The 26,857-nt window shown below is 36.4% G+C and overlaps 3 protein-coding genes across 3 annotated transcripts; 1 reads left to right on the top strand and 2 right to left on the bottom strand.

Moving 5' to 3' along the window:
• The first annotated feature begins 14,386 nt into the window (after nucleotides 1–14,386).
• On the top strand, nucleotides 14,387–15,222 carry LOC147482974 (putative germin-like protein 9-2). Its single transcript, XM_086581080.1, has one exon. It carries the CDS (start codon nucleotides 14,452–14,454, stop codon nucleotides 15,070–15,072), a length of 621 nt encoding a protein of 206 aa, XP_086437206.1. The 5' UTR covers nucleotides 14,387–14,451; the 3' UTR covers nucleotides 15,073–15,222.
• Nucleotides 15,223–18,858: 3,636 nt separating this feature from the next.
• Nucleotides 18,859–20,296, bottom strand: LOC147482973 (germin-like protein 9-3). Its single transcript, XM_086577779.1, has one exon. It carries the CDS (start codon nucleotides 19,659–19,661, stop codon nucleotides 19,032–19,034), a length of 630 nt encoding a protein of 209 aa, XP_086433905.1. The 5' UTR covers nucleotides 19,662–20,296; the 3' UTR covers nucleotides 18,859–19,031.
• On the bottom strand, nucleotides 18,859–24,974 carry LOC147482972 (GATA zinc finger protein). The gene is made up of 4 exons (XM_086577778.1): nucleotides 24,110–24,974; nucleotides 21,763–21,931; nucleotides 20,478–21,601; nucleotides 18,859–19,615 (listed from the first exon to the last, which is right to left on the bottom strand). Exons 1-3 carry the CDS (start codon nucleotides 24,851–24,853, stop codon nucleotides 21,153–21,155), a joined length of 1,362 nt encoding a protein of 453 aa, XP_086433904.1. The 5' UTR covers nucleotides 24,854–24,974; the 3' UTR covers nucleotides 18,859–19,615; nucleotides 20,478–21,152.
• Between the last annotated feature and the right edge of the window lie 1,883 nt (nucleotides 24,975–26,857).

The raw sequence follows: 26,857 nt of genomic DNA, 5'->3' as shown, positions 1-26,857 counted from the left end.
GGAAACTAGATGCAAATGCATTGAGCTAACCCTCAAAGATTAAATTAACGGAAAATCGGAAACTGGATGCAACTGCATTGAACTAGCCTCAAAGAAAAATTAATTATAAATTGGAAACATGATGCAAATACGTGGAACTAATCTTAAAAAATAATTAACGAAAAATCGGAAATCGGATGCAACTGCACTAAACTAATATCAAAAAATAAACTGGATGCAAATGCATTAAACTAACCTCAAGAAATAATTAACGGGAAATCGGAAACTGGATGCAAATTCATTGAACTAACCTCAAACAATAATTAACGGAAAATCAAAAACTATATGCAAATGCAGCTTTATCAAATAATAAACGAGAAATCGGAAACTGGATGCAAATGTATTAAACTAATCTCATAGAATAATTAACGGGAAATCAGAAACTAGATGCAAATACATTGAATTGACCTCAAATAACAATTAACAGGAAATTGGAAATTGGATGCAAATGTATTGAACTAATCGAAAAGAATAATTAATGAAAAATCAGAAACTAGATGCAACTATATTGAACTGATCTCAAAAAATAAATAACGGGAATTGGAAATTGGATGCAACTGCATTGAACTAACCTCAAAATATAAATAATGGAAAATCAGAAACTGGATGCAAATATATTTAACTAATCTCAAAACAAAGTTGGGTTATATGTTGTGGGAATGTCTCGATATCTTATCTATTTCCGTATGATTGGGAACTCCTTGCTATTCAAGTAGCTTTAATATATATGAACTTCACCTTATTAGGCAATCTCACAAAACTTCAATCAAACTTCTATTATTAAACAACAAAATGAAGTTGAAGGATTTTATCAAATGTGAGTTTTTTTTTTTTAATGGAGAGTGGGGTTTTCACATTATAAAAAATTTGGTTGAGTGATCAATATAATATTAATATATAATAGTTCTACATATTTGCAAATATTTTTCAGAATAATTAATATAACAACACCCGTTCATAGATAATCTTTGAAGATTCCACATAGTGAGTCATGCATAATTTAAAGAATAATTAATGGGAAATCGGAAACTGAATAATCTTCGATGATCCCACATAATAAATCAAACATAATTTACTTTTTATGTCATGTTTGCAAGGACACTACAAATGGATCAGTAGAAGTTGGTATTACACACCACATTGGATAATTAAAAGGAAATCGGAAACTAGATTCAAGTACATAACTGAGCTTAAAGAGTAATTAAAGGGAAATCAAAAATTTTATGCAAATGCAAAAAAAGTAATTAATTGGAAATCGGAAACTGGGTGCAATTGCATTAAACTAACGTCAGATAATAACTAACGTGAAATTAGAAATTGGATGCAAATCCTTGAAAAATATTTAACGGGAAATTGGAAACGGTATGCAAATACATCAAACAAACCTCAGATAATAATTAATGGGAAACCGGAAACAGGATACAAATGCATTTAACTAAACTCAAAAAATAATTAACAGAAAATTAAAAACTGAATGCAACTGCATTGAACTAACCTCATAGAATAATTGGTGGGAAATCGAAAAATAAATGCAAATACATTTAATTAATTTCAAAGAATAATTAACAGGAAATTAGAAACCGGATATAATTGCATCGAACTAGCCTTAAAGCATAGCATAAATAATCAGAAACTAGATGCAGATGTATTGAACTAACCTTAAAGAGTTATTAATAGGAAATCGGAAACTAGATCCAAATGCAATGAACTAATCTCAAAGATTAATTAACGAAACATTGAGAAATGGATGAAACTGCACTGAACTAACCTAAATGAATAATTAACTGGAAATTATAAATTTGATGTAACTGCATTGAACAAACCTCAAAAAATAATTAACGGGAAATTTAAAACTTGATGTAAATGCATTTAACTAACCTCAAAGAGCAATTAACATAAAATTAGAAATTGGATGCAACTGCATTGGACTAACTTCAAAGAATAATTAACAGAAAACCAAAAACTGGATGCAACTGCATTAAACTAAAATAAGAGATTAACTAACGGGAAATCAGAAATTAGATGCAAATGCATTGAAATAACCTAAAAAAATAGTTAACTGGAAATTGGAAGACGGATGTAACTGCATCGCACTGACCTCAAAACATAAATGTCAACTTTTTTAACCTTCTCACATGAGTAATTACGAGTAATTAGGAACCCAAAACGAAAGTGAGTTTATAAAAATAGACTCTTACATGTATGCAAACTGTATAGAAATTGTAAACTATCGAACTAACCTAGAAAAACAATTAACGAGAAATCAGAAACTGGATGCAGATGTATTGAACTAACCTCAAAGAGTAATTAACGGGAGATTGGAACCTGGATGCAAATGCAATGAGCCAATCTCAAATACTAATTAACAAAACATCATACAACTGTACTGAATTAATCTTAATGAATAACTAACGGAAAATCATAAAATGGATGCAATTGCACTAAACTAACCTCAAATAATAATTAACGGGAAATCAGAAATTTGATGCAACTGCATTGAACTAACCTCAAAGAATAACTAATGAGAATTTAGAAACTGGATGCAACGTACTACATTAAACTAACCTCAAATAATAATTAATGGAAAATCAGAAACTTGATGCAAATGCATTGAACTAATAACCCTAAAACATATTTGTATTATATGTAGGGAGAATAAATGTCTCAACAAATATAGTTTTACATTTTAAGTAGTGTTTATCATAATTCTTTTATTGTGATTGGGAATGTCTTACTATTCAAGTAGCTTCAATATTATCTTCGCCACATTAGGCATTCTCACAAAACTTCAATCAAACTTCTATTATTATACCTAACAATAAAAAGAAGTCGATGAGTTTTATCAAGGTTTGATGTTTCCTTTTTATAGAGAGTGGCGCAAGAAATTTAAATGAGTAATTAATATAATTTTCATATCTCATAGCTATGCATAGTTGCTAATATTTTTTAGAATAATTTAATATAACGGCACCCGTTCGTAGGACACGTTCATGTGATAAATCTTTTCAAGTGGAGTAGTGTATTCTTTGAGGATATAGAAACAATCAATCTGTTTTAGTGATTTGTACACATTAGTACATAAGCTGAGCAGTGATGATTTACGGCTAAATTATCATAAATCTAATTAAACTATTATACAAGCTAGATCAAGTTTAAGATAATTCTATTTGAAAATTACCAATTAATATCCTAAACCACAAAGTGAATAGGCTATCTCAATTTGATCCCTTAGTTTCCAAGTACTTATGCACCATAATCGCTGCTCATTAGCGTATTTCGGTTTATTTTCAATAAAAATATATTCTGATTCGAAAATTTGTGTGAGACATTTTGTAAAGCCTTTTCAACACACAAAATATTTAATAGATCCAGGGACGTATGCCCGGGTCCAAAATCTAGTATATATATATATATAGTATAAAAAATTTGGGGTGCGAGCAATAGTGAATTTTCTATCATGGTGGCATTTTGGTAATTTTATCATTTTCTGATTTTTTTTTTTATATATTTTTGTTATTTTCTAGGGGCAATATGGTTATTACACTATTTTAAAATTGTTTTTAAAATCGAATTTTAAAATTGGCGGGCCATTATGTTTATGAAAAGTTGGACAAACACATGCTATAATGGTAGATGCACAATCTAAAATAAACTTTTTTATTTTGTCAGTTGGTGGGACCTTTATGTTGGGAGAGCGTTGTGGAAACAACGTGTTATGTAAGATTTTGATTCTCAATAGAGTTAGGGGTCTGCCTAAAATGATAGTTGAGCTAAAAGCATAGTTCATGATTCCAAACGAAACTTCGGAATTCCGTCCGGAATTTCGATTTTTCAAAAAAACGAGAATTCCGAATATATAGTCGAAATATCCAAAATCATCCGAAATTCCGAATGTAATAGGGGTCGAAATTTAATGAATTTCAGATTTTGGATTTGTCGAAATTTCAAAAATTCCGAAATTTCAAACTATGGCTAAAAGTCACAAATGCTATTCCAATCCATATATCCCAATGAAATCTTGAATATGGTAGCCATATATAAAACATTTACACCTACAAATAGTAGTGTTAAAAAAAAAAACCCCCCCATTGACCCATTATCTGGTAGGGCACCCGATCATCACCTGCCACCCAAACCTGCACCGACTCGAAAATAGACTTGCTCCTGCCTTGCCACCGTTTCTAAGTGGTCTGGCTATGGGTGTAAATTATATGCTCAATCCCGACTCATCGAGCCGCCCAACCCACACCGTTCCAAAAGTCGTTGACCCACACCGTCCCAATACTCTAATTTAACTCTAATATTTGTATGTTTTGTTTATATTTCTTTTAACTTTTGTAGGAATTTGAGTAGGGGTGACTTCAGATCGGATAAAGGTTTTTGAAAAAAATTCCAATTTTTTTCGGATGGTAATATCCTTTTCAAATCTGATCCAATTATTTTTCGAATGACAATTTCTTTTCCAAATTCGAAAAGTTCGGAAAATCGGAAAATTTTCAGAAATTTCATAATCGGCAAAATTCAAAAGTAAATCGGAAATTTGAATTATGTAATCGGATTCTCTTTTAGGATAACCATTTTTTTTTATCCAGTTAATACATTCATTTAGTAATCATTTTGAAATGTATTAATTCAGTAAACAACTTAGACCTTTTAACATGTTCATTCAGCAAACATTTTCTTCATGTTAATGCATTAATTCACTAAATAACAAGATTGGAGAAAAAAAGACATGCACTAGAATGACAATATTGATTTCTTGAAGTTGTGAAAGAGACAATGTTCTACTTCTCTAGGGTTTTTATTTAGTTTGTAAACTAAAACTATATGTAGTTTTGATTTAGTAACTATATATGAAATAGACGACTATATGTTAAAAATTTATAAATTAATTGGAAATCGGATCATATCAGATTTTGAAAACACATCCAATTCCGATCTAATTATTTTTTGAAAAAATCAGATATTGGAATTTTGGATATCGGAATACAAATATTATTACCAAATTCGAAAAAAAATATCGGATCGGTGTTCAGAAAAATCGGGTTTTCGGGGAAAAAAAATGGCACCCCTAAATTTGGAAGATATGAACACAAACGTATGAGTTCAACATCAATTTCGAATGTTCAAGTTTGAACATTGAGCAAATATCAAGAGTTCAAATTCAACTTTCGAATTTTGGAGAAGATGAACCATTCACTCTTGTATTAATTTCGAATTATTTTAGTTTATATTTTATTGTTTTGTACCATAGATCCTTTTATCTTAATTTTATCATATTATGGAAGATAATCAATTTACAAATAGTAGAGAAAAAGGTTTCAAATTTTCAGTTATGGTTTTGGATTCAAGTTCTAGTTTTTCAATTTTGTTTATTTTTCATTGATTGGTTTCATTTTTTTCTCTATGTTGTGAATTGGAAAAGTTATTAATTGGAAAGATTACTTGTAGAATTAGTTTTTTTTTTTTTTTTTTTTTGGGTGTAAAATTGGGTTTAAATGTCAATTTCCACCCGACTCAGATGACCCGCCCAAGACCTGCCTCGTAAGCTAACCCAACAGGCCGAGTGATGGTACTAAGACATAGCACTTCAACCCGCCTCGCCCCGTCAGGGACTACTAGATTTGTATCCCCTAGACCTGACCTGTTACTGTTTGACCCGCCCCGTATTACACCCCTACATACAATAACTTAAGATGTACGAAACAAAAATAGCAATATCTTATATATAATGGGAAAACTTGCCGTCGTTTATTAGTTCTCGTATTTTCGGTTTTAACCCAATCTTTTGGTCTAAAAGGGTACCCAAAAGTTTCACCCATGAAATTTTCTACACTTCACGTTCGAAGGGTAAATCGGATAATTTAGTAATTTACATCATTTCCCAAGACTATAAAACTCAACGTCTTCAGAAAAAACAAACAGAGACACCGTTTTGCGATTTCCCAATTAAGAAAAAAGAAAACCGTTTGTTCGTCTTCTCCATTCCTGATATTCCCAATTAAGTTCGAAAGTTCAAATGCAACCAACGAATCATGCTATTGGGAGTGGCTATTTTTTCCCTTTCCATTTTTCTCTTTCTGCACAAGAGACTTCCAACCGGTAAGAGTTTCTGTTGGATTAAGTCGCACACCTTTATTTTCTAATTTGAGGTCAATTTGTTCTATGATAGACAGAATGACACCTTCAGTTTGCCTCTTTATATCATTGGAATTTTCACAACTTTATATACATTTGGGAATGGGAACGTATGTATATTAGCACTTGAACTTTCTATTTTCTGCAACTCTGATGTATTTGTTATTGCCTATTTCGTATGCGGTTTTTTTTTCTTGATTACAGGTCGACGACTTTGAGGATTTTAACGCATTTCCAGGACTATAAAACTCAACGTCCTCATAAAACAGAAACACCATTCGCAGTTTCCCAATAAAAAAAAAGAAGTAAGTCGTTCGTTTGTCTTCTCCGTTCCTGATATTCCCAAAACCGTAACCTCCAAAACGGAGTTTTGCCTTTGCATTTGACACCTAGAGAGTATGAATTTCAATTTTATTTGTTTTGTTCTTCTTCGTCCTTTTTTTTTAGATCATTATATGTTTTTTTGAGCAGAGATACGGGGATTGTGTTGCAAACCCCAAGCTTCTTTTCTCTAGTGTAAGGGTTCTATTGTTGTTGGTCTCTAGCGTAAGGGTTCTGTTGTTGTTGGGATGACAAGCAGGTTATCTAGACTCAATCATTTTGCTAACTCAATTTCATGCGTGTGTGTGTGCAAGTAGTTGTCGTCTAACATTGTTGATTAAGTTGTAACATAACATGCATCAATATTGATCTTTGGATTTATAGTTTGGAATTTTGGATTGAGATTTTTTTTTTATTTTTGGTTAAAGCAACATCCAAATTGTTGGGCCTACTGTCATTACATGTCACCATGAAGAAGTCCTTAAGGTTGGGCTCAGTCCATCATTGGTAGGAAGTGAAAGTTTTCAATAAATTTCTCTATGTCATCTATCTTTTCTGCTCCACTGTTGCGAACTACACACTTACGGGTGATGTCAGGTACTGCTGAGAATGTATTCCGTAAAGTTTTTTATGTAAAAAATTTCTGAAATTAATTCGTTCATCTTAAACGTTACAAGAAGTCACCTTGGTTTTAGCAACACACCTTGATTTGTAACTTACACCATTGAGATGCTAAGACTATTGAACGTTGTAATTTCTTATGATTCAATAAAAAATGTTTTATTAAAAGTCAAATTGTAATACCGAATAAGCACCCTATCGACGATTTCAAAGTAATGTTTTTTTCGGGTGTCACTTTTCTGTATTCATGGGATCGAAAGACTTGCACTCAAGCCTCGTAGGCTTTTCTATTCTTAAGTAGCATGTAATTTTGTGAAATTACTTAACAATCTCAGTATTTGCAGGTATGCCAGACTTTGCCGAAGTATATAATTTCATTGGAAGTGTCTTTCATCCAGACACAAAAGGTCATTTCCAGAAACTCGAGGAGATGGATCCTATCAACTTAAGAACGGTGAGTGTATCTGTAATTTTCTTCCCAATAAAACTTATGATAAGTCATTGAAGATTGAAAGATTGGATTGCTCTGGTTATCCAGATCAAGGGTGGTTGGTATTTTAACTAATTTTTTTCTTCTTCTCTTTATAGATTTTAGTTGTGCTGCTCTCTAAACTCTTTGTTGCCGTGGTTGGTATTCTTCACTGATGGGGAGAAGAAGGCAAAGAAAATATGTTTGGATGTGTTTGGACAGGTCACAAACTTATTTTACATTTTAATCTATTCTTTTACTACAAGTTCTGTGTAAATTAATAATCTAACTTGATTAATTTCTTTGTAATTATATTATGTTTGTCTTCGGTCCTCAATCATTTTGCAAGGAGGTACTATTGGGGATGCAGATAATGAGTGATCAAGCTCCAAGTTAGTCAACTACTAGGTTAGTTGCTACCTTATTCCATTCTTTGGTTCTTCATTTTTTTTTTCTTACGTTTACTGCCATGTAGAATATACTATCAGTTGTTGTCAAAACTGTGTTAGCAAAGGAGAAGAAAGTTCCACTTTACATTCTTCTATGCTCACTAAGCCAATAATTTTATATATTGCATTTTAGTGTGATGCGTACATGGTCTTCTCCGTCATAGTTTAGGGGTGAGTTTGTTGATATGGAATAAGCTTTTTAGCGCATATGGTCAACCAAAAGAAGGAAAATATTGTTTGAATGATTGTACCATTCATTGTAGTAAATTATCTGTCTCTTTGTTCTTGGGACAACAACACAGATAGCGAGTTAAACTGCCAATTGTTCTTTGTTCTTGGACGCACCCATCGCATCAATAATTGAATAGAATATTTTTCACCTTCTTGAAGGTGAAAACTTTCTTGATCATGTTTTCACCCATGGCCAACTATACGTGGCATTGTTGAGGTGCGTCTCAAGAAATAACATAAAACTTTTAGTGAAAAATGGAACCTTAACTAAACATAGTGGAACTTACACTAGAAGTATAGTATATCGGGATGCGTTGCTTTCAGACGTTGATGATGTTATGGATGATTTACATTGAACTTTTTTTCATGTCATTAATTATGATATCATTCAATGAATCGTTGTTTGTTTGTTTGTTTTTTGTTTTTTCCCCCTCTTCCTGATTTTCGCCTATGCAATAAAATGTTGTGTATAACTGCATTACCTTTATAATGTGATTATTTTTTATGATTAGTTGTCTATCGCCGTTCAAATAAACAATATTGTTAGTTCGGGATACCCACCCACAATTAATCGTTGCAATTTGGGATACCTCTTCCACAACCCTCCTCACTTCCTAAAACCAAAAAAAATAAATAAATAAATAATGGAATACCCGCAAAGTTGACCATTCCCTAGCACTTAAACTTTTTCTGTCATAAACAAGTTCTGTTAAGCTTGTCTTTTGTTTGTACAATACACGAGTGCCTTTTGTTTTTAGACTCTTACTGTAAACAAAGCAAATGGCCCGACAATAAGATTAGCAACTGTTAAAGGGGAGGGTATCCACAACTGGCCAAAAAATATTTTAACTCCGCCAATGCATTCTACGCTCGTGCATTGCTGGTCCCAAGCCCAAATAAAGGAGGAGGGAAAATAAAAATATTTTGATGTTCTATGCTCATAGTTATGCTTAGTCCTAATAACTATAGTTGGGACTTTTAACATAGCATGTCAGGCACTTGAACTTTTCTTAGGAAGTGCTGACTATCCAGCAGTTACTTACTTTCGTTTCAAACTTTTTCCATTTCAGGAATTGCATGCATTTGATGCTTGAGCAATTTAATTATAATTGAATTTGTTTTCAGTTCCTGCGCCCCACAAATTTCCGTTTTAAACGTAGATTTCCGTTTTATTGCTATGTGTACTGACTACTCATTCTTTTTTTTTTTTTTTCCTTTTGGGGTTAATGTGCACTACTTATAATTTATGCTTTAATATGAAACGAGAAAATAGTTAACAATGAGAATTCAAACACATTTTGCGTTTTATTACTTAACTGAGTTTCTTTCGTGCTCTAAGATGTGGAGAGCTATTTAACCATTATATTATTTGTTTTGTTCAGGCAGTGCTTGATTCTCCTGGGCAAAGCAGGGACTACGGTTTAGTTGCATTTTCTTCTGCTAAAGCATGGTGTTCTTAACCTCCTACATATATACTCTATACATGAGTATCCCTTTATGTTGCTGTTGTCCAGCATAAAAACAGATAGTAAGGCCTCTTTACATGCTATCCTTTTCTTTTTAAGCAATAACAAATGGATTTGGTGCATGTGAGCCTTCCTAATGTATCCACTGAATAGGTTATTTTTTATGCTGTTGACAATGCATTCCAATAGCCGTCAAATTCTCATGACACGTACATTGTGCGCTTTTAAGCCGTAACTTTTGCTGATAATGAATATTAGAGTTGATTGTATTCAACATGAATGAATGTGACAATCATTCACCATGGTACAAGAGAATTTATGAAACCCTCTAATCGAATTTGATTTTTCAAAAGTGCCCTTTGATTATTTTTTTATGTGCACCCAATATTTGGTCTATAAGATTAGTAATTACGAATTTAACTTTGTACAAGATTGTTTTTTTAGAGTTGATCTATGTAGTTTTCCTACGATATGTGGACTGACCTCTTTTGGAATCCAACTGAGTATAGTTCTATTGGCCCATCATCTTACCAGCTTTCATGTTATTCTCCACGTGCTAACCTCTTTCTTCTTAACTTTGCAGTTTGTTCAAAATAAACAGGTCAGCACGCCTAACTTTTTTATAATTAACAATGGATTGTGACTCTGAAGAGACCAATAGAGTCAAAGGTGTCGCAGAGTATGGGATATGGATTGTGCTTTGGTGAACAAAATGCAAAGGAACGCAGTCTCTCGGGGATCAGTTTTTCCCCATTCGCGGACGCTTTCATACATATCTCTGTGTACCCATGGCAGTTGCAATAGTCTAACACCATCTCAACTATCTGAGTAGCAGGAACTACAAGGTCACGGTATGATGTGATTAAAAATAACTGCAACTTCACCCTGAATGGCAGTTCTAGATTTAAGTGATAAAGATCCAAGATACTTGACAAACGAGTGTTCCAATTTTTGACATGCTGGAAGGGACACAAATGTTTCCACTATGTAATGGCTCATGTACAGAATGTGCACACGTCCCCACTTGCAAGAAAAGGTAGTACGAGATATTAAGGAGGCAACCCAGATTAAGTAAACTATAACCGTTATCGAGTTCTTAGAAAAGACAAGCTGCAATATCTTCATGCTGCTCTATCTGAGCCTCTTAGACTCCACCCTCCAAGTACCCGAAGTGTTTTGTTCATGTTTGACCAGATGGTGGCGCATATTGGTTTGTCATAGGACAACTCGATTATGGCAACAAGGGGAGCTTACTCATTGTTGACGTCCACTGATTTCAACAGATGTTTAGAATGGTTTTGATTCGTTTCAGTTTAGAAGTTACTGGGTTGAAGCAATGCGTACAGCCATGCATGTGATCAACCTATTGCCGTCAAAGCCTCTGAATAGTGATTATCCAGAGAGAGTATGGTCAGGCAGAGATGTTGATTATGGATACTTGAGGGTATTTGAGTGTAGGGCATTTGTTCATATTCCCAAGGATGAGAGATCCAAGCTTGATGACAAAGCCAAGCAGTGCATTTTTCTAGGTTATGGGGATGAGAAGTTTGGCTACAAACTCTATGATCCGATTAACAAGAAGATAATCCAAAGTTGAGATGTTGTGTTCTTGGAAGACCAAACCATAACAGATTTTGAGGAGGGTGAGAAGCTATAAGCTTTCACTAATGATCCTGTTGATACAGAACCAGAAGTTCCTACTGTGGAACGTGCATAAGGTATTGAGAATGCAGAAAACCATGGGTTTGAAGCTCATGATGATGATCATATTGCTCATGATGGGATAGAACATATTGATATAGAAGATGCAGATGAAGCGCATGAACCACCACCGAGCAAGCAGAAGTGCATCCTCCTGAGCCACAAGAAGATGGGGTAAGGAGGTCTGACAAAGAGAGACTAGCTTCAACCAGGTATCCACCACATACGTATGTTTTACTATCTGATGGTGGAGAACCTATGTACTATCAAGAGGCTCTTGAAGGTACAAACAAAGTGAAGTGGTTGAAGGCCATACATAATTAGATGGATTCTTTGCATAAGAATCACACTTATGACTTAGTTGAGAAACCAAAAGGAAGAAAAATTCTCAAGAATAAGTGGATCTACAAATTCAAGCATTAGGAGAATAATCCACAACCAAGGCACAAAGCTCGCCTTGTTGTAAAGGGATTCGGTCAAAGGAAAGGTATTGACTTTGATGAAATTTTCTTTCCTGTAGTTAAGATAACTTCTATGAGGGTGGTATTGGGTCTGACCGCAAGTATGAACCTAGAGGTTGAGCAACTAGATGTCAAAACAGCTTTTCTTCATGGAGACCTTGGAGAAGATGTCTACATGGACCAGCCAGAGGAGTTTGAAGTCAAAGGCAAGGAGCACCTAGTATGCAAGCTGATAAAGAGTTTGTATAGGTTGAAACAGGCACCGAAACAGTGGTACATAAAGTTTGATTCCTTTATGGTGAAGCAAGGATACAAGAAGTCTGCTTCCGATCATTGTATGTTTGTTCAAAAATTTCCAGATGGGGATTTTATAGTGCTTTTGTTGTATGTGGATGATATGTTGATAGTTGGCCCGAACATCAACAAAATATCCAAGCTGAAGAGAAAAAACTTGAGTAAGTCCTTTGAGATGAAGGATTTGGGTCAAGCAAAGTAAATACTTGGGATGCGGATCACTTGTGACAAAAAGAGTAGGAAGTTGTGGCTTTCTCAAGAAAGTTACATTGAGAAGGTGTTCAAGAGATTTAACATGGATCAAGCGAAGCCAGTCAGTTGTCCGCTTGGTGGCCAATTCCATATGACCAAAGAGATGTGTCCAAAGGGTGAGCATGAGCAGAGTCAGATGGAAAAGATTCTTTATGCATCCACAGTGGGCAGCTTGATGTATGCAATGGTGTGTATAAGATCGGATATTGTTTTCGTCGTTGGTGTTGTAAGCCGATTTCTGTCAAATCTAGGTAAAGAGTATTGGGAAGGTGTTAAGTGGATATTTAGATATCTCAAGGGCACTTCCAAATCGTGTTTGTGTTTTGGTGGAAGTAAGCCCTTTACTTGAAGGCTACACTTATGCAGACATGGCAGGTAATGTTGACTCAAAATTCATCTCTGGTTATCTGGTCACTTTTGCAGGGGGAGCAGTTTCTTGGCAATCTAAGTTGCAAAAGTGTGTTGCGCTTGCCCTCTTCATTACAGAAGCCGAGTATATTGCAACCACTGAGTGTTGCAAAGAGATGGTATGGATGAAGAGGTTCTTCGATGAACTAGGGCTAAAGCAGAAACAGTTTCTAGTTCTATGTGACAGTCAGAGCATCATCCATTTGAGCAAGAATCTGAGTTTTCATTCTAGATCCAAGCACATGCATGTGCGTTATCATTGGATTAGAGAAGTTCTAGAAGACAAGCATTTGTGTATTGAGAAAATCCATACCGACAAGAACGGGTCGGATATGATGACAAAAGTCTTACCGAAAGGTAAGTTTGATGTTTGCTTTGCTACCGCCAGAATGGTAGCAGACTCCTTCTGTTGATTTAGAAATTGCATGGAGGTAGACCCCCTCACTGTTCGGGAGGGGGAGATTGTTAGAGTTATCCCTTACATGAGGAAGAAGGAGAGAATCTGGTGGTGTTTGCGTGAAGAAGTCTGAGCGAGCGAAAGCTCGGAAATAGTCTTACCCAAGGGAGCCTTTGAGAGAAAAAGAAGATAGTTTCTTTTCTATCTTTTTTAGCATCTTCAAATCAGTAAGTTGAGGGCGCGCGCGCTCAGATTTGGCCTTGCCAAGAGCGCGCCCGCGCCCATACCTATACTCGCGAAACAGGTTGTTGAGTGGGCGCGCGCTCGACATTGGCCTTGCAGAGAGCGTGCCCGCGCCCATGTCTAATTTCGCAGTTTCTATTTTTGCTACAGTTACCGCAAGATTACTATAAAAACAGAAACAAGGTTTTGGAAAACCTAAGTCAGAGAAAAACCCAATTTTGAGAGCAATCAAGATTGAGAGAAAACTCTTGCATCCAGAAAAGTTTGTAAGGAGAGAGGAGTGATCTAGTAAGGTGAGAGACTGAAAAGAGTGATTGTAATCTTCCTTCCCACTTTATAAAATGATTAGCTCTTGTGGAAATAGAGCATCATTGGCTGAACCACGGTACATCTTTATATATATTGTGGTATGTTTGTTCTTCTCTTTACATTATTATTTGTTGTTGATAGTTGTTTAGAGAGTTGGGCATGCTAAGTTGGTTGTAGTGAATATTTAGATTGTTGTCTGGAGATTGTTGTTGGTCCTAGAACAAGTTATCTGTGTAGTGGAGATCGATTGGAATTGTTATTCCCCAACAGAAACCGGCATGCATGATTCTAGTCCTCCCTCGGGTTTCAAGTTCTCAAAATCCTGATTTTAGTTACTTTATCATAAGAAGAAAAAGGAAAAGGAAAACATATTTGATTGGAAGTTACATGTCACATAGTTTTTAGCAGTATGAGCTGTTTAAATGCTATTTCTTGTTCACTTCATATGGCGCCAAGATACAAGGAACCAGAAACCAGCCTTGCAAACTTCGACCTCATCCTTACTACATTGTTTTAACGGAAATGCAGAAATGCACCCAAACAACGCTCAGGACTGCCCAAGATTATAAGTACATGACCAACCATAGCACAATAGCAAACTACTACCTGTTCCAGATACTCATCTTCATCTTGATCTTACATCCTACAAACAATGGCCTTGAAATTTCTCGAACTTACCTTGTTTTCTCTACTAGTAGCATTGGTTTCCATAGCAAATGCAAGTGATCCAGATATTGTTATCGACTTTCTCGTCCCAGCAAACTCTACTGGCGTTAATGGTACATTCTTCACATATAGCGGCATGCGTGGAATATTTGATGGTGAGGATCCAGCAACCTTCAAGGTGACAAAAGCTACCTTCCTTGAGTTTCCAGCTCTGCTGGGTCAGAGTGTTTCTCTTGCTGTGCTTCAATTCCCAGCAGGTAGCACCAATCCTCCTCATAGTCACCCCCGCTCTGCTGAGCTCCTGTTTGTCATTGATGGCAGCCTAGAGGTGGGATTGATCGACACCACTAACAAGCTTTACAACCAAACACTCCAAGAAGGAGACATGTTTGTGTTTCCAAAGGGGCTTGTGCACTATCAGTACAATGCCAATACCCAGGAAGCAGCTACAGCCGTCTCTGCCTTTGGCAGTGCTAACGCCGGAGCTGTATCAGTCCCTGCTTCTGTGTTTACTACTGGGATTGATGATAGCATCCTTGCAAAGGCGTTCAAAACCGATGTCACCACTATCCAGAAGCTCAAGGCTGGTCTTGCACCGAAAGCTTGAACTCTTCCTTCTTTAGAGTCATGCTTTTCTAACGTTATCTTGATTCAAATTGTTGAGGAATGTATCGCAATTTATTTTCCTGATTGACTATGGTGATGCAATAAGTTTGGTTTTTTCATTAATGGTGATGCAATAATTTGGTTAGTCATACATTGATTCTTTAAGGGTGACGAAGTCCCATTTATTCTTCAGCACCAGTGAACAAGATAACCGTAATTCTATTAATTGTAGAACTGCAAATGAACATGAATAAGTATTATAAAATTTTAATCCACACAAAAAGAAAAGAAAATGCCAACAACCATTGATCTATGATCACTATGATCCAACTGCTTAAATCAACTAATGACATGTTATGACGTACTTAAAAACCCACATTAGCCCGATCATTTTTCTAGTAATCAAGCTTTTACTGAACCTTCTTGTTCAATCACTAAATGAATGGAGATAATTATTAGTTGTTCTGCATGTCAGAGTCCAGAGCGGGCACGCGCTATATTTCAAGTACAATTAGAGCGCGCCCGCGCCTCGCATCCTGTTTAGAAATCCACTGTTTGTGTTTGTACGGACTCGCACCGTTTGTATTTGTTCCTATTTTAGGAACTTGTAATCTCTATATAAACCATTGTAATCTCATTAGAAATCAATCAAGTAAATATTCTCAAATCTCTCTCTCTCTCTAATTTATCATGGTATCAGACTAATTTCGATCCAAACCCTAACCCTAACCACTCTAAGCTTCCGCCTCCTCTCAATTCTCAATGGTCGACACTCAAACACCAATAATGACTCTCCTCCAGGTTTTCGCTCACATCTTCCAAGAAAATTTATACTTCCCGTGACGTGATTTTCCATGAAAATGTATTCCCCTATCAACATTTCTCTTCCCCACCATCACATCTGCCAGTTTATCCCTTACCTATCCCAGACAATGAAATTTTTGACGACATTCAATCCTCTCATGTAGTTCCAGTAAACGGAGCAAGCCCGTGGCCTGATCCAGCACAAATCGAGTGCGCCCGCACCCTCCCTCCTGTAACTCCAGTAGACAAAGCGCGCACGCGCCCTCCCTCTTGACAATCTTCCAACTCTGACAGCTCCGTCACCCGCAATTTTGGAACTCCCTCAGCCACCACACCCCAACCCTCCTGCCTCACCTCAATCTACTAGAGTGCGAAACCCCCCACCACTTCTTATCAAAGATTATCACTGTCCTACTCTCACCAAGGCACCTACAGTCCCTTGTTCGGCCAACCTCATCCAATCAGACTCTAAGGTAACACGGTCTTCCACTCCATATCCTATGGTTTTCTATGTTTCTAACACTAATTTTTCTACTTGTCATAAAGCTATTTTGTCTAAAGTGTCTTCTTCAGTTGTTTCTACATCTTTTTCTCAAGCTGTCAAAATTCAGAATGGAGAGCTGCTATGATTGCTGAAATTGCAGCTTTGGAACATAATAATACATGGACTCTTGTTCCGTTATCTTCTCATCATAAGTCTATTGGTTGTAAATGGATTTTCAAAATTAAATATCATTTAGATTGTTCTATTGAACGTTACAAAGCTTGTCTTGTTGCCAAGGGTTACAATCAGATTGAAGACCAAGACTATCATGACACTTTTGCACCCGTTGCTAAATTAGTCACTGTTCGATTACTTCTCTCCATTGCTGCTATCAGACATTGGTCCCTTCATCAGCTGGATGTCTACAATACCTTTCTCCAAGGCGATTTGGATGAAATTGTCTATATGACCTTACCTCCTGGATTCGTCAAACAGGTGGAGCACAGGATCTATCGCCTCAATAAGTCTTTATATGGACTCAAGCAGGCTTCTCAGCAATGGTTTGCCAAACTATCTACCACTTTTATCACTGCCAGCTTCACTCAGTATAAGTCTGATTATTCTCTATTCACTAATATTTGTGGTTCTAATTCTACATTTGTTCTTGTTTATGTGGACGACACTCTGATCACAGGCAACAATCCATCTCTCATTCAGAACTTGAAGCATTTTTTAGAAGCAAAATTCTATATCAAGGATTTGGGATGTCTAAAATATTTCTTGGGTACTGAGGTGGCTCGTTCCAAAAAAAGATTATTTTTTACACAGCGCAAATGTCTTTTGGACATTCTGTCTGATTGTAGTACCACTAGTGGTCGTATTTCTGAGTTCCCTATGGAACAAAACATCAACCTCCATACCGATGATGGCACATTACTTCAAAATCCTACTATCTATCATCGCTTGATTGAGCGTCTCTTATATCTCACAGTTACACGTCCAGATATCACTTATTCTGTTAATTATCTCAACCATTTCATGCAGTCCCCACGGACTCCACATCTAGATGTTGCTCATTGTATACTCTGCTACTTTAAAAGTTTGATCAACAAAGGGATTCTCTTATCCACTAATAGTTATTTACACATCTATGGTTTCTGTGACTCTGATTGGGCTGGCAGCCCTGTCACTTGTCGTTCTACTAGTGGTTATTGCACTTTTCTTGGTTCTAGCCCTATATCCTGGAAAACAAATAAACAGAGTATTGTATCTCGTTCTTCTACTGAAGTCGAATATCATTCCATGGCTACCCTTGTGTGTGAACTTCAATAGTTGAAGTATCTTGTGCATGATTTAGGCATCTCTCATCCTTCTTCAATGAACATGTTCTGCAACAATCAGGCCGCCCTCCATCCCTCTCAAAATCCAATTTTTCATGAACGAACGAAGCATATCGAATTGGACTGTCATTTCTTATGCGACAAGATACAGGCCAAGTTACTATCTCCTATGTTCGTTCCATCCTCATATCAAGTGGTTGATGCCTTCACTAAACCTCTCAGCAAGGACACCTTTCTGAGATTAATTCGCAAGTTGGGAGTTCTTAACATTCACTCTCCAACTTGAGGGGGAGTATTAGAAGTTGTTCTACATGTTAGAGTGCAGAGCGCGCACGTACTCTATTCAAGTACAATTAGAGCACGCCCGCGCCTCGCATCCTGTTTAGAAATCCACCGTTTGTGTTTGTACAGACTCGCACCGTTTGTGTTTGTTCCTATTTTAGAAACTTGTAATCTCTATATAAACCATTGTAATTTCATTAGAAATCAATCAATTAAATATTTAATTCAAATCAATTAAATATTACCAAAATACCAAGGTCGACAAACTTGATGATATACATCCCAACTTTTCTATCAGAAACCCTCCCCACACAGTACGGTGTTAGAAAATTAGACCTGCATAGTTTTTTATCTAAGTGATGTTCTCGAGACTATAACTACACAATTCTCAGTAACATATTTGATGAATTCTATTCTAACCAAATAAGAAGCTTTAGTTCCATTACAGATTGGTAACTAGATTTCTAACTATCGTTTCATTTTATTTTTATTGGCAAAACGAAAAATATCGTTACTAAGTATGCCATAAGGACAATCATATGATACAAAGCGCCAAAAGTACAAAGAATTTTTTATAAGCTTATTATTGCATGGAATGGATCGGAGGACTAAAAAGATTGAAAGATGAATTCTACGAGTTACTAATCATGATTACTACTAACATTAAAAAGGAGAAAATAGAGATGAATGCATTTGTTATCATCTATGAGTACTTCCGTTTGATGAAAACAAAAAGAAGTCCATTAGTTCTAATGATTTATTACCGAGAAAAATCTACTCAATACTAAGATACTGAAATCCGTAGTTATGTGAAGTTATTAATCGAGTAGTAGTAATATGAAGTCGTGATGCTTCAACCAGTTGATAAACTGAGGTGTAATAGGACAAAATAAGTTTATTCTCCAGCGAAAAGAACCACAATTACACCAGTCTCTTCGATGACAAAGTATTTGCAACAAAGAAGAGTATTATTGCTGGAAAGACTCTCAAATGGCAAACAATAGGATTTAGGATTTGACATAGTAAATGTAACTAATAAGCAGCATCAGTTTAGACCTTGGGTGTAAGACCAGCTTTGATCTTCTGAATGGTGGTAACATCAGTCTTGAAAGCCTTTGCAAGGATTACATCGCCAATGCCAGTAGTAAACACAGATCCTGGAATAGACACAGTTCCAGCATTTGCACTTCCAAATGCGGAAACTGCAAGGGCACTTTCATCAGAGTACAGGTTATTTTGGAAGTGAACAACCCCCTTGGGGAACACAAACATGTCCCCTGCTTGCATCTTCTGAGTATATAGCTTGTTCTTTGTATCAACAAACCCCACTTCGAGAAAACCGTAAAGCAGAAATAGGAGTTCAGCTGAACGAGGATGGATATGAGGGGGGTTGATGGAACTCCCAGGAAATCGTAGCACAGCATAGGAAACACTCTGCCCATTAAGAGCAGGGAACTCATTCATACTTGCTTTCAGGACTGTAAAATTCTTCACAGATGGTGCCTCAACGAGAGATCGCATGGCTGTGTAAGTGAAGAAGTTTCCATCAACGGAAGTAACATTTTGAGGAAGTATGATGTCGGAGATAATGTCTGGGTCCCCTGCTGTAGCCATGTTGACCATGGCAAAGGCAACTGCTAGTAACAAAAACATACCATACTCAAAAGTCCTGAAAACCATGTTACTAACAGAATCTACCAAAAAGCATATGCTAATAATATGATCTGCTGTAAGCCCATAACTATCTTATTTATGCCGAGGAAGATATGAAAAGCCAGCTAAGAAGTCCTGATTGAGATTACAAGGGGTATCTTCTGGGTATCTCCTTAGTGCCTCCTTTTTTTAGAAGCATAGTTGTCTAAATTGTCATCTGTCTAACAGAAACGATTGGAGCTAAGTAGAAGCCAGAAAAGATACTATTGTTCCTTCCAATGTTTTCGATAATTATGTAACTAGATATTGATTCATAAAAGGAACTTCAGAATTTGAATAGCAGCTTCTTCTTCAAATAAAACTCAACTTTCACTGATTCCTCTATTTGAGTGATCAGCATGTCTCAAGTTCAAACCAAACTCAAAGATTTCTGGACGCAAATGGTTACGATTTTTAAACAAGGATGAGGGAGTTAGTGTGACTTTATACTAATTTACTTACATAATTTCTTTAAGATTAAAACTACAAAAGGAAACCTATAATTAGATTCTTCTTTCAAGGTAAAAACATTTTATGACCAAAAAATCCGAAAAACACTATTTTTTGTTGTTATACTCTCGACTATATATGATCAGCAGGCTGACAGCTACTTTGAGCCTCGTGGGATATGAAGGAACACCCCACGATACAATTAATATTTTTCTTTTCTCATTAGAGAGGATAAATCCTTAAAACACTTGAATCGTATATTTTCTGCAAGTATAGAAAAGTCATAACTAACTCACTTTGTATTCTTCATTTTCACATTGCAGCATAGTGGAATGTTAGGATCCAGGGACATACCTCAGTGGCTCAGTCTTGGGAAAATCGTGTAAAACTTTGCGCTGGGCTCTGCATCATTTCTTTATATTTCTTCTCTACCTTTTTCATGACTTAATAACACTGTCGGTGTCAAACATAGCTTGGCCAGTTGGCCTTCAATCAGACTAATGAATGGATCTTAACCTCCTAGTCTCCTAGGAATACAACTTGGATTGATGGTGAAACTAGATGGTGACAGAACTCAGAAGAGTAGTTGGACACATGAAGTAGAGTTTATCCCCACACATCTAAACTACATCCCAACATGAAAAAGGTACAGATGAAAAGATCCATGTCATAGTAATCTCCTGAATCCTGATGCAGCTGCTTGCCTGCTTGAAACCAACTCACTTTCCCTCTAAGTCTCTAACACGAGATACAGAATGTACTCCGCATGGCATTACGCCATTACAACTTTTTTACATTGTGCACGGCAAAATCATCCATAAGAAATTGCATCTACAGATTTCTGTGAAATACTAAACAATACACTTGTAGTTAAGGTGTCCTCGGGTAAGTTGTCAAAATAGACAGCCAATATATGCATGTCCACTAGACTGAACATACTCATTGCACATCGAGGAGATACACTGCTATGAAAATCATACATGAAATCAGTTCTGTGAACAACTTTATGTGGATTCAAACCTCTGAAGCTCAAGCACTCCCATCCACTATAATTTTCTTCATGTGATCAATGAGCTCTTGCATTTGCTCTCTTGAATGCAGGGGAATTGGATAGACACAGGAACAATCTAGACTTCCATTTCTTATAGTGTCGAAAACAGCAACTGATGGGCCCACCCCATGAACCGAAGAGCATCCTACATAGTCTTCCAGTCCGATTTCTTGCTGCAAGCCACTGGTATCATCGATCACGGGGTCCTCAAAGACAACAATAAAGGAAGTTCTTGATGACGAGCTGGGGGTTAAACCCGGATTCTCTATGGCCTTACACATGAGATAGTTGAGGTCACCCATATCTGAGAAATGCTTATAGGAGCTCATTGCATTTTTGAAGGCTGCGTAGCACCTACTTGCGAGCTCCCACAATTCTGCTTCTTCGCCTATATCATGTGTATTGAGGACGGCAGAGTGGTAAAATCCTGAAACAAGTATCTGTACTTTATTTATGCTCCAAATAGAATGAATCATACATTTTGGAGGATGAGGATTACGGAACTATTTGGCAATGTTATTTCGAAAACACATGTTGGAAGTACAAAAATTAAGTTGATGTGAACTTGGTAAGTGAAGAGTGTTGTACCAAGATTATGGCTTTGAAGAGGTGGATCTAGCTCTTTGCGACAATCAGCAAGTGTAACAACTGCATACTTCTCCCTTTGGTCATCAGGAAGGTCTTTAGATGAATAAGCAGCCAATAATCCTGCTGCTGCTAATGCTGCACACAATTTGATACCTCTTGCCTCACAACCCTGCAATCCACAGAAATCAATTGATATGATAAGTCAGAACTTGAAGTGGAAATTTAGAACAATGGCAGATTAGATTAAAGTCGTTAAACTCGTCCTCATTTAGCAGACATTATCTTTATGAATTAGCTGCTCTTCTAAATATTCAGAATTTAAAAAGAAGATTACGTCACTATTTTCTTATAAAACAAACTATTTCCTATGTTACATAGACATGCCATATTATAAAAATAATCTGTGTCAAACACATATTGTATGTGATATCCGTAAATAGACATTCCGAGATACCATAAAGGAACTATGTTCATAGTTCAATAATCAAGTTTACCAATCAATCATGACATCTCCTTGTTTAGTTACTCAATTTATTGATTTTTCTCTTTTTTATTTTCTATTTTTATCCTTTGTAATATTCTTGGGGTGGGAGGATAGGCATACTCCCTCATCTGTACTCCACTTCCAGAAGTTGAGCTAACCCATGAATTAAAGGCTGGTTTTTGTCGAGAATAGAGATGAGGAGATGATCTCCTCACAAAAGTCAGCCCCTTATTCATGGATTAGGAAAACTTCTAGAAGCGGGGTACACCGAGACATCTCCACAAAGATCAGTTTTAACATTGTCTAACATTCTAACTTGCCAAAATTGCATTCAAGTTTAGGATTTATCTTGGTCCACATTTTTTCAAATTTGCCATAAAATGGTAGTGAGTGAAATAGTGTTTTATACTTTCTAAGTTTCAAAGTGCCATAATTGCTAATCCAAATGTTGTCTTCAATGAAATAGGTATCAACTGAAATGACTCAACTATTTCCAAAATGAGACCTCAGCATCTCAGACAAGGATAGCTGCACAAGGCATGCTCAGGAAATCGGGAGTCAGGACACTGCAAGATGTTGTAAAGGGACATAGACCCATATGGGGAAGGCACTAGATGTTGTCTAGTGGTGAACTTGATACGTGGTGTTCTAGGCACAAGCAACTGCTACTTCAAACCAAAGCAGGTTTGTTTCAGTGCAAAACAAAATTTGGGAGAAAAATACCAATGGCCAAGTTGATACAGTGGCCAATTATCCATCCTTAGTTTGGCCTCATCCGTCAAAGAGAAGCTACTTTTAACGGGGTTTGGGATCCACCTCAACTCATAATGTAGTCAATAATATGACACAATAAAAAGCAAGCAAAAAAGAAAAGTTTTAGTATGACAAGAATTTATTGGTTTTATTGGTTTTTTTTAAACTAAAAGTCATAAGTATATAAACACAAACTGAATTTTGTTGAAACTTCATGCAGATGACAACCGTGATAAAAATTGGGAAAAAAAGGTTAAATTTCTGAAGGCTCTACTCACTAATGCATACAGGTTGGTAAAAAGGAACATGCAATCACTTCCTTGTGTTGCATGACAGATACAGACTAACAGACGGCATAGAGGAAATTTATTGAAGGCATAAGCAATTACCAAAAATGGATTCAGGAAGTGGGGCATGCCAATATGCATGTTAAAGGTAGTCCATGAGTCATAATTTGTTTATTGAAGGCCTACGAATGCAACCAGGTTAGAATATGTTAAACCAAGAGAAACTCTAAAGTTTTTACATGCAAGCTAGAGTGTTTCGGAGGGTCTCTGACACACATGCCCAAGGGACATGAGAGTGTGGCATGCCACACATTCTTTCGGATCGGTAAAAGATAGTTTCACTAGGAACTTAAAAGAAAAAAGTGTATGAATACCATACATGGAACCAATCTCCATTAACTCATATTTTCACACGAGGGAACTCTGACACGAATGAATACACGAAACGTAACATATATCACAATCAAATTACACTTTTACAACATGAACATAAAAACAAGAGTAGCGTAGACGTGAGGAATAGTAACATGTATAATTATGACACAAATTTATTCCGGTAGTACGGTTTAGAGACTCAAAACTTGAAATTCTCTGCACTTTGGACTGCATTTAGCAAAACACAATATCTTTGATATAGAAGGTTCGTGAATAAAATGTACACAATCTTTGTTCGCCAATAAAATTCCGTGAGAGATTACCAAAAATGAACTCTACACTAACACACAATTAAAATGCACGAACATACTAAAACTCTATAACAAAAAACTGTTGCTAATATATACATTGAATATTTGAGTACTAACAAAACAATAAAACTACTTACAACAACAACTCTTTGAGTCTCAACTGAATTCAACCGCAACCGAACGAATCCAGTAGTCCGAGCCGACTCAACATCTTTAAACTCCAAATTAGAAAATCTAAACGAGTTCAGTGAATACCCAAGTAAATCAACCCCACGTGCCCAAAACGGTTTATTAGCTTTCCCACTCGGAATAAGCTCCTCAATTCCCAAATTAACCTCATCACCACTCCCTAACTCTCCTCCATTTTTCTCACCAATCAAATTCAACAACTCAGTAAGTATAACAACAGCCGAAGTTCGATCACATATCGAAGTATGTAACCGAAATGACAATACCCATTTCTTCATTTCCTCAATAGTGTAAAGTGTACAACAAAAAGTATCTGAATCGGTTTCCACTGAGTCAACTCGGTTTAACCAGAGTTGGTTTTGACTCAGTTCGTGTTCAAGAACTCGTTCGAAAGTGGGGTTTGTTTGAATGAGTTGTGAAGTTGAGGGGAAGTCGTGAAATTGGATTTGAATGTGTGGAGTGGGAGGTATAGTGAAGGTGAGTGGGTTTGAGTGAGTGAGTTTGGATCGGAGGATAGGATGGGAATATTGGAGTTTGTGAAGGGCAGTTTGGAGAGTTTGGAGGTTTAGTGGTTTAATGAGGAGGAGACTCAGAACTGTTATACCTGTGCCTATTTGTACAGATCGGCACCAACTGTACTCAGTTCCACCAACGGGTCGACTCACTGAGTCAGTGTGGTTTTTATTGGCCATTTTTTTTTTTGGCTAAGGTGGAGAGAAAGGGCTCGAGTTCAACTGTTGAAGTCTATCTTTACCAAAAAAAAAAAAAAAAAAACTGTTGAAGTGGGTTGCATTTTAGATAGGTGGCAGAATCGAAATTACTGAAATATCCTCTGTCGATGTCATAAGTCCAGGAAGGGGGATATTGGACACACCCATAAAAACACTCCCATACCCCATAACTGACCATAAGTTTTTTTACCCCATTAACTGTCTAAATCCAATAATATCTCCCAAATTAATTTAGGATATTTCCAATAAGAGTAGGGGCAAAAGGATTTAAAAAATAAAAAATAAGAAAAAATAACGACCACCTCAATTTGGTATCCCCTTTGTTTTTTAAGTAAAAATTTATTTTCGTATTCTTCTTCATCTCTCGTTGTATCTTAAAAAAAAAAAAAAACACACACACACACACACACTTACGAGCCTTGTAAACACAGATTTAGTCCCATGCTTATTAAACTTGAACTTGCTTTTAAGTTACGAAGTCATCTCCTTTAGTGTTTCTAACATTTGTCTTGTAGCAACTCAGAGCAACTCTGTAATAAATTCAGAATTGGGTCTGTTGAGACTTAATTGGTTGTCTGTTTAGCTTTCAACACCATAGTTGTTTGATGAAATGCCGCATTGAGGGGGAAAGTCGTGTTGCTGATTTCGTGTGTGCAAGGTTGTGAAGATTGCCTATGGAAGTGCATGCCTTCTGTTTTGGATGTGGTTAGGCTAGAAGAATGGAAATTCAAATTTGGCGTGGTGATGTTAATCTTGTTTGGTTGTTTGACAGGTTTGAAGCAGAAGTTGCAGAGGTGTAGGGCAGTAGGCATGGTGGAACACTGAACGATTTAGGCTAACCCGCCATCCTTACAGCGCTAGAGACGTAGTCTCTCTTAGAGGAAACCTGGAGTAAGGCTATGGATCCAATGAGTTGGCTAAGAAATTGTGGAGGACACTTAAGACCCACCAAGCCAATGGAACAGCATCAAGAACATTTGGTGCTCTCAACCCAGTTCAAGTCACCATGATGGCTAAGCATTTGGACACCATTTATGTCTCAGACTGGCAATGTTCATCAACTCATACGTCCACTAACGAGCCAGGACCTGATCTTGCAGATTATCCTTATGACACTGTCCAAACACTATAATATATTGCCAAGTTGGAACTAAAATTTGACATTCCTGTTATTTAGACAATCCATTTTTAAAATTTCAAATTTCCTCGTAGTCTATCATCTATGTGTGGAATTTTGAAAACAGGCATCAAACTGTGACTGTGTAGCATATCGCTTATGGTATTATTTTCATTTTTTTTCACAATGGAACAAAGTGTGTATGCACTCTTGTGAACACAAGAGCTTGGCCATCTAGCGTTAAAGATAGTTAGGAATTTCAGTTACTTGGTAATAGGATGCATGTCTAGTTGGCAAGGTATAATTCTAAAAAAAGCTCTCTTTTTGTTTCTGTATTCAGTCATAAAGCCTATCATTCATTCATTTGCAAAAAAAAAAAAAATATTCTTTCGTATTGACTCCCTGTTGGGATGATGGGCCTAATGGGCCTTTGGTAGCCATATGTCGAAATGAGCCAAAATTTTGTATTCTTCTGAAATTTCAGCTACACTATAAAAACAAAGTTAGGGTTTTAACCAAAGGGTGATGAGAGATTTGTGAGTTTTTCTAAAAGGGGACTTTGGGTGTTCTATTGTACAAGGTGAGTGTGTAACACTATTTGATTATCTCAATTTGAAACTTCTCATTTGGTTGTGGATTAGGCGTAATCCAAACACTTAAATCTTTGTGTCTCTACTACTTGGTTGGTTATTTCTTACATAGTTGATACTTTGTTTGCTTTGGTTGGTTGTGATTCACCACTCCTCTCAAGTTGTTGTTGTTGTTATCGTCATTTGTAATTGTTATTGCTTCCATTGCACAACAAATTGGCATCGGAGCCAAGGTTCTACTTTGGGTTTGTACTTGTG

The sequence above is a fragment of the Coptis chinensis genome, chromosome 8 (genome assembly GCF_015680905.1).
Source record: "Coptis chinensis isolate HL-2020 chromosome 8, ASM1568090v1, whole genome shotgun sequence".
NCBI classification, from domain to species: Eukaryota; Viridiplantae; Streptophyta; class Magnoliopsida; order Ranunculales; family Ranunculaceae; genus Coptis; species Coptis chinensis.
This window is presented reverse-complemented; position numbering and strand designations above follow the sequence as displayed.